General features: G+C 46.1%; 1 protein-coding gene across 1 annotated transcript in view; it reads right to left on the bottom strand.

Annotated features, from left to right (window-relative positions):
- The window catches only part of slc18a2 (solute carrier family 18 member 2), a 58,463-nt gene that overhangs the window by 14,974 nt on the left and 29,191 nt on the right, over positions 1 to 14,298 (bottom strand). Inside the window, exons 11-14 of the mRNA XM_061746184.1 lie at positions 12,538 to 12,616; positions 8,918 to 8,969; positions 4,562 to 4,625; positions 4,359 to 4,478 (exon numbers count right to left, since the gene is read on the bottom strand). Coding sequence (XP_061602168.1) covers positions 4,359 to 4,478; positions 4,562 to 4,625; positions 8,918 to 8,969; positions 12,538 to 12,616 — 315 coding nt within the window. The remainder of the gene's footprint in view (positions 1 to 4,358; positions 4,479 to 4,561; positions 4,626 to 8,917; positions 8,970 to 12,537; positions 12,617 to 14,298) is intronic.

Here is a 14,298-nt window from a genome sequence, read left to right as displayed (position 1 = left end):
TTATGATGATGGCTCACAGTTTATGAAAACCCCAAATAAAAAGTCTCAAAAAATTAGAATATATTATGAAATCATTAAACAATTCAATCATCACAAATATAACAAATAAAGGATTAATATATTGCTTTGCCTGTAATGAGACTATGTAATATACATGTATTACGCGGTCTGTTAACCATCTCCCCCACTCTGGCCTTCGGCAGGAGGGTCCCCCCTTATGATCCAGGTCCTGGTCCAGGTTTCTTCCCTCCTAAAGGGGAGTTTTTCTTGCCACTGTTTGGCTTAAGGCTTTTCTCCCACTATGGGAGTTTTTACCTGCCATTGTTTATGTAATAATTGCTCGGGGGATTATCAGAATCAGAATCAGAATCAGAAAGGGGTTTATTGCCAAGTTTTCACACGAGGAATTTGTTATGGGGATTGGTGCAACACAATACAAATATAAAAACAAATATATAAGAGATAAAATAAAATAGAATGAAATGTATAAACAATAAAAAGTATAAACAGTAAAATAAAATGTAGACCAGAAATGTACAAAATGAGGTTTTAAAGTGCCGGGTGAGTCTGTACAAAAGTGACTTAGAAACTTAGGATAGGTAAAAAGTATAAACAGAAATGTACAATGAGGTTTGTAAAGTGCCGGATATGAGTCTGTACAAATGTTACGGGGTTGGAATATTTACGTTAATGTAACGTAGAGTGGGATGGGGGGGCAGTCCTTGGTAGTCGGGGGGGGGGGGAGGGGGGACCGGGGCCTTGTTGATGAGGAAGGCTGCAGACGGGAAAAAACTGTTCTTGTGGCGTGAGGTTTTGGTCCTGATGGACCGCAGCCTCCTGCCAGAGGGAAGAGTCTGAAACAGTTTGTGTCCGGGGTGGGAGGGATCTGCTGCAATCTTTCCTGCACGCTTCAGGGTCCTGGAGGCGTGCAGGTCCTGGAGAGATGGAAGATTGCAGCCAATCACCTTCTCTGCCGAGCGGATGATACGCTGCAGCTGCTCCTGTCCTTCACAGTGGCAGCAGCGTACCAGACAGTGATGGAGGAGGTGAGGATGGACTCAATGATGGCCGTGTAAAACTGCACCATCATTGTCTTTGGCAGGTTGAATTTCTTCAACTGCCGCAGGAAGTACATCCTCTGCTGTGCTTTTTTGGTGAGGGAGGTGATGTTCAGCTCCCACTTGAGGTCCTGGGATATGATGGTCCCCAGGAAGCTCCACCATGTCTGCTGGGGAGTCACACAGGTTGAGGGGGGCAGGTGGGGCTGCGTTCCTCCTGTAGTCCACTATCATCTCCACTGTCTTTATGTCTTTATTTATATTTATAATTATATTTATGTTTATGTTCATGTTCTGGATCTCGGGAAAGCGTCTTGAGACAACATCTGTTGTATTAGACGCTATATAAATAAAATTGAATTGAAATTGAATTGAATCTCCCAACGAATATTTAATTCTCTGCGCATTAATGCTGCACCTTCATCAATTGTGTCTTCATCAAAAGGACATGCCATGTTCGTGACAATGGACTTCTAATATATATACTGACTCTGTTTTTAATGACAGACGGCAGAACTTCGCCAAAACTCGTCTGCTGACTGAATGAATGAGGAAATCAAATGTGCATGCGGCTCTGAAAGAGGCGGAGACGCAGAGAAACTCCAGGTTCATTGAGATAAACCTGGTCCCGACCAGGTTAGATTCAGAGAGTCTGTTACTACGGTAACTGACCAGGTTCAGAGAGTCTGTTACTACGGTAACTGACCAGGTTAGGTTCAGAGAGTCTGTTACTACGGTAACTGACCAGGTTAGGTTCAGAGAGTCTGTTACTACGGTAACTGACCAGGTTAGGTTCAGACAGTCTGTTACTACGGTAACTGACCAGGTTAGGTTCAGACAGTCTGTTACTACGGTAACTGACCAGGTTAGGTTCAGAGAGTCTGTTACTACGGTAACTGACCAGGTTAGGTTCAGAGAGTCTGTTACGGTAACTGACCAGGTTAGTTTCAGAGCATCTGTTACTACGGTAACTGACCAGGTTAGATTCAGAGAGTCTGTTACTACGGTAACTGACCAGGTTAGATTCAGAGAGTCTGTTACTACGGTAACTGACCAGGTTAGGTTCAGAGCGTCTGTTACTACGGTAACTGACCAGGTTAGGTTCAGAGAGTCTGTTACTACGGTAACTGACCAGGTTAGGTTCAGAGAGTCTGTTACTACGGTAACTGACCAGGTTAGATTCAGAGAATCTGTTACTACGGTAACTGACCAGGTTAGGTTCAGAGAGTCTGTTACTACGGTAACTGACCAGGTTAGGTTCAGAGAGTCTGTTACTACGGTAACTGACCAGGTTAGGTTCAGAGAGTCTGTTACTACGGTAACTGACCAGGTTAGATTCAGAGAGTCTGTTACTACGGTAACTGACCAGGTTAGGTTCAGAGAGTCTGTTACTACGGTAACTGACCAGGTTAGATTCAGAGAATCTGTTACTACGGTAACTGACCAGGTTAGGTTCAGAGAGTCTGTTACTACGGTAACTGACCAGGTTAGGTTCAGAGAGTCTGTTACTACGGTAACTGACCAGGTTAGGTTCAGAGAGTCTGTTACTACGGTAACTGACCAGGTTAGGTTCAGAGAGTCTGTTACTACGGTAACTGACCAGGTTAGATTCAGAGAGTCTGTTACTACGGTAACTGACCAGGTTAGATTCAGAGAGTCTGTTACTACGGTAACTGACCAGGTTAGATTCAGACAGTCTGTTACTACGGTAACTGACCAGGTTCAGAGAGTCTGTTACTACGGTAACTGACCAGGTTCAGAGAGTCTGTTACTACGGTAACTGACCATGTTAGGTTCAGAGAGTCTGTTACTACGGTAACCGACCAGGTTAGGTTCAGAGAGTCTGTTACTACGGTAACTGACCAGGTTAGATTCAGAGAGTCTGTTACTACGGTAACCAGGTTAGGTTCAGAGAGTCTGTTACTACGGTAACCAGGTTAGGTTCAGAGAGTCTGTTACTACGGTAACTGACCAGGTTAGGTTCAGAGCGTCTGTTACTACGGTAACTGACCAGGTTAGGTTCAGAGAGTCTGTTACTACGGTAACTGACCAGGTTAGGTTCAGAGAGTCTGTTACTACGGTAACTGACCAGGTTAGGTTCAGAGAGTCTGTTACTACGGTAACTGACCAGGTTAGAGTCAGAGAGTCTGTTACTACGGTAACTGACCAGGTTCAGAGAGTCTGTTACTACGGTAACTGACCAGGTTAGGTTCAGAGAGTCTGTTACTACGGTAACTGACCAGGTTAGGTTCAGAGAGTCTGTTACTACGGTAACTGACCAGGTTAGGTTCAGAGAGTCTGTTACTACGGTAACTGACCAGGTTAGATTCAGAGAGTCTGTTACTACGGTAACTGACCAGGTTAGATTCAGAGAGTCTGTTACTACGGTAACTGACCAGGTTCAGAGAGTCTGTTACTACGGTAACTGACCGAGAGCTTAAGTTACCTCTCTTTGTGAAACAGGCTAGAGTTACCTCTCTTTCTCTGGTTTGAGTTCCCTCCCTTTGTGAAACGGAAAACTCAGAGTTTCCCTCATTTCAGGGTTAACAGACTCAGAGTTTTCACTAAACCTGCTTTGTGAAACGGACCCCAGAACCACACATTTCCTAACAGACTGGACCGTTAAAAACATGTGGTTGTAATTCTGCTATGATTTGTGAAATATTCTATGAAACAATGACTGGAAACATAAGCGTGGTTTAAGGTTAATGTATAGTTTAAAAAAGCGAAACAATAGTTCAGTCAGACAGATTAAAAACTTGAAACACTTTAATGATAAAACATATTTAAGTGTCATTTACCCTGAACCTGAACCAGAGCCCACAGGAGGAAGCCGGGGAGGAGGTGGGACTTTTATCTAAGAGCGACAGCGAGCTTGGCAGATAAGACACATGAAGGCATCTAAGGAATAACTGCTTCTTACTCCTTCTACAGGTCAAAGAACGAGATGAACTAAGTGGAGCGAGCCACTCAGATGGGGGCTTACAAGCACACACACTGCAGTAACTGCGCTTAAATGAACTCCTAGGGGTTGTTTTACCAATATTTTATTTACTACAGGCATACTTTTTTCCACCTGATTACACCATAATTGGGATTTATCCTAAGTGAACCAGTGAAAGCAAATCCATCACCTGAACCCACATGTGGTGCTCTTTGTGTTAACAAATAATCCTGATATCAAAAATTAAAACTCTGGTAAACTAGATGAAGCAAAGTTTCTGTTCAAATTCACTTTAGAAGTCTTATATGCTCTAACACCATACATTTTTAAGGTTTTGTGTTTTGGATCTGTCTTACCTAAAGCAAATCCCATACAGAAGGCCACATCAGCGATGGCATACACACTTCCATAAACAGACACGTGCCGCAGGTCCACCAAGTAACCCATTATTGGCATCATAGAGGAATCCACCATGCCTGTGAAGCACATTAACCAATAATCATCAAAACACCAAACTGGACATATTTAGAGATGAAGTGAATACATCCAAAATACTTACCGATGGCAAAGCCAACACCAAAGTTGGGAAGAATCAGACCATAGATGTCTTTGGCAAATGGGACCTAAAACAAACCAATTCTTCCTTTTATTTTAGTGTCTTTATATTTATTGTAAACACAGAGAAAGAAACTGGTTGCTTTTGATTTAAAAGGAGAAATTACTGTCAGACAAAATGAGATAATATAAAGCTCCCTATCATAAAGTTACTTATATAGTACAATATATAGATTAGGTGATAACAGGGGGCATCCGATAGAGCTCCCCAAGCCACCTCAGATGACTCCTCTCAATGTGAAGGAGCAACAACTCGACTCCGAGCTCCTCCCGGGTGACTGAGCTTCTCACCCTATCTCCCTAGATTGTATCCACGATCTTGTCCTTTTGGTCATTTCCCAAAGTTCATGACCATAGGTGAGGGTAGGTGCTTAGATTGACTGGTAAATCGAATGCTTCGCCTTCGACTCAGCTCCTTCCTCACCACGACGGTCAGACACACCGACCGCATAACTGCGGACGCTGCACCAATCCGTCTAACAAAGGAATGTGGTGGACCCACATGCAGCACAACGGCACGGAGTGTATAGTAAAAGTCTTTATTAAAGTCAACCTCACAGCAGGCAATAGAGCTGAGTTCAGTCCTCAGGATCGTGGTAGGAGAGCGAATACCAGAAAACAGGTGGTGTGAGAGTAGATCTGGAAGCTGGAACACAGGAACTGAAACGCCAGTCAGTCAGACGAATCACCAGGCAGCCCAGGGAGCAGGCAAACAAAAACCAGAGACGCTCAGGCAGAACTCGTGTTTAGGGACAGAAGGCTGAGCTTATTTCCAGGACAGAGACAGGCGAACAGGTCGGGACAGGCAGGGTCGGCAACAGGTGATCAGTCCGGGGGAAAACGCTGGAAAGTCAGGCATTACACAAGAACAATCTGGCAGTGACTGGCTGGGAGTGGAGTGCTTAAGTAAAAGCCCAGGGCTGATTACAGATGCGGACCAGGTGTGGAAAGCGGGAGAAACCATAGTGACATGAGGAGGCGGAGCTGGCAAGTGAGTGAGGCAGGTATGGAGCTGGAGTGGATGTGACATCATCTGTCAATCTCACTCTCCCTCACTCGTGAACAAGACCCTGAGATATTTGAACTCCTCCACTTGAGGCAGGACATCTCCTCCCACCTGCAGAAGGCATGCCACCGTTTCCCGGTGGAGAACCATGGCCTCGGTTTCGGAGGTGCTGATTCTCAACCCTGCCGCTTTGCACTCGGCTTCAAGCGTCCCAGCGCATGCTGAAGGTCCTAGTCTGATGAAGCCAACCGGACAACATCATCTACAAAAAGCAGAGATGAAATCCTGTCCATAAAAAATATAATTATATTAATTATAACAGAACCGGTGACAAAGGGCAGCCCTGCCGAAGTCCAACATGCACTGGGAACAAGTCTGACTTACTGCCGGCAATACAATCCAAACTCCTGCTCTGATCATACAGAGACCGAACAGCCCTTAATAGAGGGCCCTGGACTCCATACTCACTGAGCGCCCCCCACAGAATGGCACAAGGGAAATGGTCAAATGCCTTCTCCAGATCCACAAAGCACATGTGGACGGATTGGGCAAATTCCCATGAGCCGTCAAGCACCCTGCGGAGGGTGTAGAGCCGGTCCAGTGTTCCACGATCGGGACAAAAACCGCATTGTTCCTCTTGAATCCGAGGTTCGACTATGGGCCATATTCTCCTCTCCAGTACCCTGGCGTAGACTTTCCTGGGGAAGTTAAGAAGTGTGATCCCCCTGTAGTTGGAACACATTCCGGCTTGGCTTGGGTGATGGAAGAGTACGTCCCAGAGTCCACAGTCCGCATGTCAGTCGGATTGAGGAGATCCTCAAAGTATTTCTTCCGCCCTCCGACAATGTCCCCAGTCGAGGTCAACAATTCCCCACCTGCACCGTAAACGGTGTAGGCAGAGTACTGCTTCCCCTTTATGAGGCACAGAACGGTTTGTTAGAATTTCTTCGAGGCCGACCGGAAGTCTTCCTCCATGGCCTCACCGAACTCCTCCCAGACCTGAGTTTTTGCCTCCAGGACTGCCCGAGCTGCGGCTTGCTTGGCCTGCTGGTACCTTTCTACTGTGTCAGGAGTCTCACAGGCCAACATGGACTGGTAGGACTCCTGACAGCATCCTTGACTTCCGGTGTCCACCAACGGGTTCGGGGGTTGCCGCCACGACAGGCACCACAACTTTGAGCTGCCGCATCGACAATGGAGGCAGAGAACATGGTCCAATCGGACTCAATGTCCCTAGCCTCCCTCGAGAATTTGTGAGAATTTACCTCGGATAAGAGAGTTGAAGTCTTCCCTGACAGAGGGCTCAGCCAGACGTTCCCCACAGACCTTCACAATATGTTTGGGTCTGCCCGGTCTGTCCGAGTGTCCAAGACATACGGCCAAAGATCCATTGACCTCCGGCCTAGGGTGTCCTGGTGCCACGTGCACTGATGGACACCCTTATGCTTGAACATGGTGTTTGTTATGGAAAAACTGTGACCCGCACAGAAGTCCAACAACAAAGCACCACTCGGGTTCAGATCGGGGAGGCCGTTCCTCCCAATCACGCCTCTCCAGGTATCACTGTGATTGCCCACTTGAGCATTGAAGTTCCCCAGTAGAACAATGGATTCCCCAGTTGGAGCACTATCAAGTACTTCTCCCACGGACTCCAGGAACGCCAGGTACTCCATACTTCTGTTTGGCCTGTAGGCACAAACAACAGTGAGAGACCTTTTCCCGACTCAAAGGCGCAGGGAAGTGACCCTCTCATTCACCGGGATGAACTCCAACACATTGTGACTGAGCTGGGGGCTATAAACAAGCCCACACCAGCTCGCCGCCTCTCACGCAGAGAAACTCCAGAGTAAAGGAGGGCCCAGCCCCTTTCAAGGAGCTGGGTTCCAGAGCCCAAGCTATGTGTAGGTGCGTAGATTGACTGGTAAATCGAGAGCTGTGTTGTGAATTACAGTGTCTGCTTTTTTACCATTCTTCTCAACAGAGTCTTTCACAAGATGACCAACCGGCATTCCTCACAACGTCCACTGGATGTTTTAACCAACTGGCCCCTGTGTGGATGGTCTTCTACCATACCATTGGTTTTGAACACCAAAAAAAACAAAGAAATTATCACTGACTTCAGGAAGCAAACTAATGATCATCAGCTTCTGAAAAGAAATGGGGAATGTGGGGAAATAGGTGTCATACAACACAGACCACTTGGTCAAGAAAGCACAGTAGTGACTGCATGAATGTCAGAACTACAAGACTTTCAGTTCTTATTGTAAAGACATCAGCACATCTGAGATTTGCAACTGATTCATGATATGTGCAATACTGTGGAATACTCAGAACTGTGATTGTATGCAATTACTACAATTATTATCTCCCATCCCCCACCCATTATGTACCATCTGGCTGCTCCATGCACCAACCATCTAACTTCCAGACTGAGGCTCATGCAGAAGTAAGATTGGTTGCAGTTCCTCAACTGATTACTAGAGGCTGGCTGCAAAAGCGAGTCCAACCATCCATCCATTTTCTATACCCGCTTTATCCTTCGCAGGGTCACGGGAGCCTATCCCAGCTCATCACAGGCAAGAGGCAGGGGTCCACCCTGGTCACCAGTCCAATCGCAGGGCCACATTTAGAGACAGACAACCAGACACACTTACACTCATGGACAATTTAGAATCATCAATTAACCTAGCATGCATGTTTTGGGGCTGTGGGAGGAAGCCAGAGTACCCGGAGGGAACCCACGCAAGCACAGGGAGAACATTCAAACTCCACACAGAAAGACTCCCGTCAGGCCAGGGAGTCGAACAGGGAACCTTCTGGCTGTGAGGCTACAGTGCCACTAAGCCACCGCGCTGCCTTAAAAGCAAGTCAATATATCTTATCTTATGTACTGTTGACAATATATCTATGTCTCTCCTCTCTCTATTCTTCAACCTTTCTTTCCTATCTCCCTTTTCCTCGTCTACTTGGCTGGGATTAAGTAGGAGGGTCCCCCCTTATGATCCAGGTCCTGGTCCAGGTCCCCCCTTATGATCCAGGTCCTGGTCCAGGTCCCCCCTTATGATCCAGGTCCTGGTCCAGGTTTCTTCCCTCCTAAAGGGGAGTTTTTCTTGCCACTGTTTGCCTTAAGGTTTTTCTCCCACTACGGGAGTTTTTACCTGCCATTGTTTATGTAATAATTGCTCGGGGGTTCATGTTCTGGGTCTCTGGAAAGATCCTAGAGACAACTTCTGTTGTAATAGACTGTATAAATAAAATTGAATTGAATGTTGCAGCTGTCCTCCTCATACTTACACAAAGAATACTGAATCCAACCACGACCATCCCAATGAGAGCACAAAGCCATCTGTAACAGAGAGAATGGGATACCAAAATAAATGCCCAATCACCCTCAATAAGCCAATCAGACAATCAGAGAAAAGAAAAGAAAAAGCACTAATAAGTTACCGAAGAATTGCAAGAAAAACCATGAAGCCATCCAAATAGAGAGAATAAATGAGATTATAAAAAAAAAGATCTGGTGGTGGAAACTTCCCCATCAATCATAAATAACCTAAAAAATAAATAAATAAATAAATAAATAAATAAATAAATAAATAAATAAATAAATAAATAAATAAATAAATAAATAAATAAATAACCTGAAAGGCTGAGTCTCTGAGGGGCAAAGATGGACAGCAAGAGTCCGGAGGATTTCAGTGCTTAAAAGGCAAAGTCAAACCCTCTGATTCCCCAGACAGCACTCCATCAAGATCTGGGGTTCTTCACTAGCTGCTATAACCGCACAGGCCTGGGATGACTGTACAGACCTTTGTCAAGCATGGTCACACATGACATTTAAAACTTGACTGTAGTCAATGATCTGTTTTGGACCGTTCAGCATCCCTGGCAAAGCTCTTCTCCACCTCTGTGTAGACTGCCCAGGGACGTTACTTAACGCGACAGTGTAAAACTGCTCTCAACGCATTTTACAGAGACATGACTGAAGCTGCTTTCACATAGAGCACAGTTTGCGCCGCGCACACCGCCGGTTAAGGCGCAGAGTCGGAGCAGAGCAAGGCGCGCATGCGCACATATTTGTTGCAAGTTGCCAGGTGAACGAAAAAAGTTTTTCCGGTCTGGCGCCCTTATCTATCCCAGCTTCAAAGAAAAGCCCTGGCTTTAGTTCTTCTTCTGAGGAGGAGACGAGCAGCAGCAGCAAGGAGGGTCCATGAAATCCTCATGAAGACAGGATTTGGGGAAATACAGGCTCGTACCACTTTTAAACACACCTGCTATGTCCAAATTCTGGGAGATTTCTCTCCACTTTTGTCCCTTTTTATTGAGGTCATGATAGGCCTGCAGTCTTGTATCCCACAGCTCCTCACAGACTCACAGCCAAGATCATTCTTTCCTCCATGTTGATTGTCTCTGATCTACAACCTGCAAGTTTTTTTTCACCCTCCACCACCTTCTCTCCTATTGGACGCGCCGAGATGTCGTCACAGCGCGGCACAGTGAATTTAAAGAATGTTCAATTCGGGCGCCGCCGATCTCTGCGATATGAATGGGAAAGCCAGCGGCGGTTGCCGCTTTGCGCCCTCTATATGAAAGCCCCTTTAGGGAGTGGTTGAGGAGTTGCAGGCTCTCAATAATGGGTTAAAGTATAAATTAAAGATGTAAATGATCTTGGTTTCATACAAACACAAATTAAAGTCAAAGTTTCATACAATCTGTATTTCTCCTTCAGTTTTACGATTTTTTACGAAGTCCCACCTTCATTTGTAGCATTCTTTGAAATGCTGTTTTTGATCTTATTTGTGTGATCAGATCAGTGCAGAACTGAATAACGGCAGAACCAAGGACAGCACAAGCAGCAGGACCAAGGACAGCACAAGCAGCAGGACCAAGAACAGCACAAGCAGCAGGACCAAGGACAGCACAAGCAGCAGTTACGGCAGGACCATGAACACAAGCAGCAGGACCAAGGACAACACAAGCAGCAGGACCAAGGACAGCACAAGCAGCAGTTACGGCAGGACCATGAACACAAGCAGCAGGACCAAGGACAGCACAAGCAGCAGGACCAGGGACAACACAAGCAGCAGTTACGGCAGGACCATGAACACAAGCAGCAGGACCAAGGACAACACAAGCAGCAGGACCAAGGACAGCACAAGCAACAGGACCAAGGACAGCACAAGCAGCAGGACCAAGGACAACACAAGCAGCAGGACCAAGGACAGCACAAGCAGCAGGACCAAGGACAGCACAAGCAGCAGGACCAAGGACAGCACAAGCAGCACGACCAAGGACAGCACAAGCAGCAGGACCAAGGACAACACAAGCAGCAGGACCAAGGACAGCACAAGCAGCAGAACCAAGGACAGTACAAGCAGTAGGACCAAGGACAGCACAAGCAGTAGGACCAAGGACAACACCAGCAGCAGGACCAAGGACACAACAAGCAGCAGGACCAAGGACAGCACAAGCAGCAGGACCAAGGACAGCACAAGCAGTAGGACCAAGGACAGCACAAGCAGCAGGACCAGGGACAGGACAAGCAGCAGGACCAAGGACAGCACAAGCAGCAGGACCAGGGACAGGACAAGCAGTAGGACCAAGGACAGCACAAGCAGCAGGACCAAGGACAGCACAAGCAGCAGTTACGGCAGGACCATGAACACAAGCAGCAGGACCAAGGACAACACAAGCAGCAGGACCAAGGACAGCACAAGCAGCAGTTACGGCAGGACCATGAACACAAGCAGCAGGACCAAGGACAGCACAAGCAGCAGGACCAGGGACAACACAAGCAGCAGTTACGGCAGGACCATGAACACAAGCAGCAGGACCAAGGACAACACAAGCAGCAGGACCAAGGACAGCACAAGCAACAGGACCAAGGACAGCACAAGCAGCAGGACCAAGGACAACACAAGCAGCAGGACCAAGGACAGCACAAGCAGCAGGACCAAGGACAGCACAAGCAGCAGGACCAAGGACAGCACAAGCAGCACGACCAAGGACAGCACAAGCAGCAGGACCAAGGACAACACAAGCAGCAGGACCAAGGACAGCACAAGCAGCAGAACCAAGGACAGTACAAGCAGTAGGACCAAGGACAGCACAAGCAGTAGGACCAAGGACAACACCAGCAGCAGGACCAAGGACACAACAAGCAGCAGGACCAAGGACAGCACAAGCAGCAGGACCAAGGACAGCACAAGCAGTAGGACCAAGGACAGCACAAGCAGCAGGACCAGGGACAGGACAAGCAGCAGGACCAAGGACAGCACAAGCAGCAGGACCAGGGACAGGACAAGCAGTAGGACCAAGGACAACACAAGCAGCAGCAGGACCAGGGACAACACAAGCAGCAGGACCAGGGACAGGACAAGCAGCAGAACCAAGGACAACACAAGCAGCAGAACCAAGGACAGCACAAGCAGCAGGACCAAGGACAACACAAGCAGCAGGACCAAGGACAACACAAGCAGCAGGACCAGGGACAGCACCAGCAGCAGGACCAAGGACAACACAAGCAGCAGGACCAGCATAAACAACGAATGATGACATCAGCAGTGTCCATTATTGAGAAGTTCAACAGTAACAGTTTGGATGTTCTAGTGTCACCTTTTTAGCATTGAATAACATTAATTCATGATAGCACTGAAGGATTGTGGCTGATAACAACAGCAACAGCAACAACAACAACAACAACAACAACAACAACAACAACCACAAAAACAATCAATTTCAAGGGAAAGCATGTTCACTTTGAAACTACGGATACCCTGTATCATCAAGCTTTCAATAAAGCCAGTCACACAAACACAATAAATACTGAAAACTCATTTACAGGAGGGGAAACAGATATCACATCCAAAAGGGGAGAGCGGGAGAGGGCAGATAAAGGTAATTTCCCTGCCTACCTCCCCATCTTGTGTGCCAACGTGCCAAAGATGTTTGTTCCAATAAGGTAGGAGATGGACGCTGGTAAGAAAGCGACGCCTGGGCCACAAACAGAGACACAGACACAAGGAAATAAAGGTGCTGGTAGAGGATTTCCAAGATAAGCAGATCTCTATCACTGTCTCATCACTGAGCTGCTGTACATCTTCCATTTTGTGTAATGAAGACTGCTTTCAAACTGCCAGCTTGTGACACCCTAATATCCTGTTCCCTGCTCCTCCTTTTTATCTGACCTAGACTTCATATTCAACATACAGGACGTCCAGAGTACAGGACCAAACTAATAAAGGAAACTGCAGTAACCCACTGACTACACACTTTTGAAACATATATGATGGTTTAAATGCGGGCAGCGTGGTGGTTTAGTGGTTCAGTTGGCGGGCCCGGCAGGAGTCTTTCTCCTTGGAGGTTGCATGTTGTTCCCATGCTTGCGTAGGTTTTCTCCCACAGTCTGAAAAACAAGTATGTTTGTGTGCATGTCCATGCCTGGACTATGATCTATAGGAAATCTGTCCTGCCACAGGCTGTAGCACGGTACAATACTGTCTGTCTGTCTGTCTGTCTGTCACACAGAGGTGCATAGCATTCCTCACCTCCATCTCCTCACACTGCACCATTGTTTTAGATCTCCATGTTTTATAAATTATTCATTCTTGTTTTACTGGATCATTATTTGTGAATTGTAACTCGTATATTTTAACTAGCATTATTAGACACACATACATATATTTTTTTGTTTTACATTTCTTTTCTCCTTTGACCTTGATTTTTACTCCTGATGATTTGATACAGTCTCTGTCATACATGGCCAGCTTCCTCATCCGCCAGTGGAACAAGTTTTTTTTTGCTTGAAATAAGAAGATAAATCTTGTCCCACTGGAAGATTTGTCTACTTATTTTAAGTGAAAATTTACTTGAAACAGGTGAAAATTGTCAAATAAGTTATTTTTCTGGTGATGACTCTAAATGTTGAAATAGCAGTAAAACCACATTCATTGATGAAATGACATAAGGGATGGAAAGGAGGGATGGCAGTTTTACAGGGGGGATGATTTGGACCGTTTTTATTTCTGGGGGGGATGATTTGGACCGTTTTTATTTCAGGGGGGATGATTTGGACCATTTCTATTTCAGGGGGGATGATTTGGACCGTTTTTATTTCAGGAGGGGATGCCATCCCCCCTCATCCCCCCTAAACATTTGCCGGCAGCGCTGGAGATATGTCAGTGGGGTTCAGCTTGAAGGAGCTGGGAACCACCGTACAGTGGGCGTGTTTCCATCAGCTTCTCCAAAAACGAAGAAAAACGGTTAAAACGGTTAAAAAAGTTATTCAGGAAACAACTACTTGGTATTATTGCGGCTAAAGGTGACTCTACAAACTACTAAATCACTGGGGAACGTTGCTCACATTCTTTTTTTTCTTTTATTTGGGCTCAATTTTTGAGGGTAATGGTACAGTTTAAGAAGTATTATGTTTTTTAATTGTTGTGTTTTGATCAGATAATTTTTATTATGTTTTACACAAAAATAACGTAGGATTAAAAGTAGGGGTGTTAGTAGTAGGGCTTTGTTTCCGGTCTAACATAATAAAGATTGGATAAAAATAGGCAAAATAAAATTGTATTTCCTGGCTCCCTCACAGAATTGCTATCCCATTATAATTTACAATCACACCTTTATTGGTATACCTATATACCCTTTATTAAACTAAACTGACACAT

The sequence above is a fragment of the Cololabis saira genome, chromosome 17 (assembly GCF_033807715.1).
Source record: "Cololabis saira isolate AMF1-May2022 chromosome 17, fColSai1.1, whole genome shotgun sequence".
Taxonomy (NCBI): Eukaryota; Metazoa; Chordata; class Actinopteri; order Beloniformes; family Belonidae; genus Cololabis; species Cololabis saira.
Note: the sequence above shows the minus strand (reverse complement) of the source record. Positions and strands in the feature narration are given on the sequence as shown.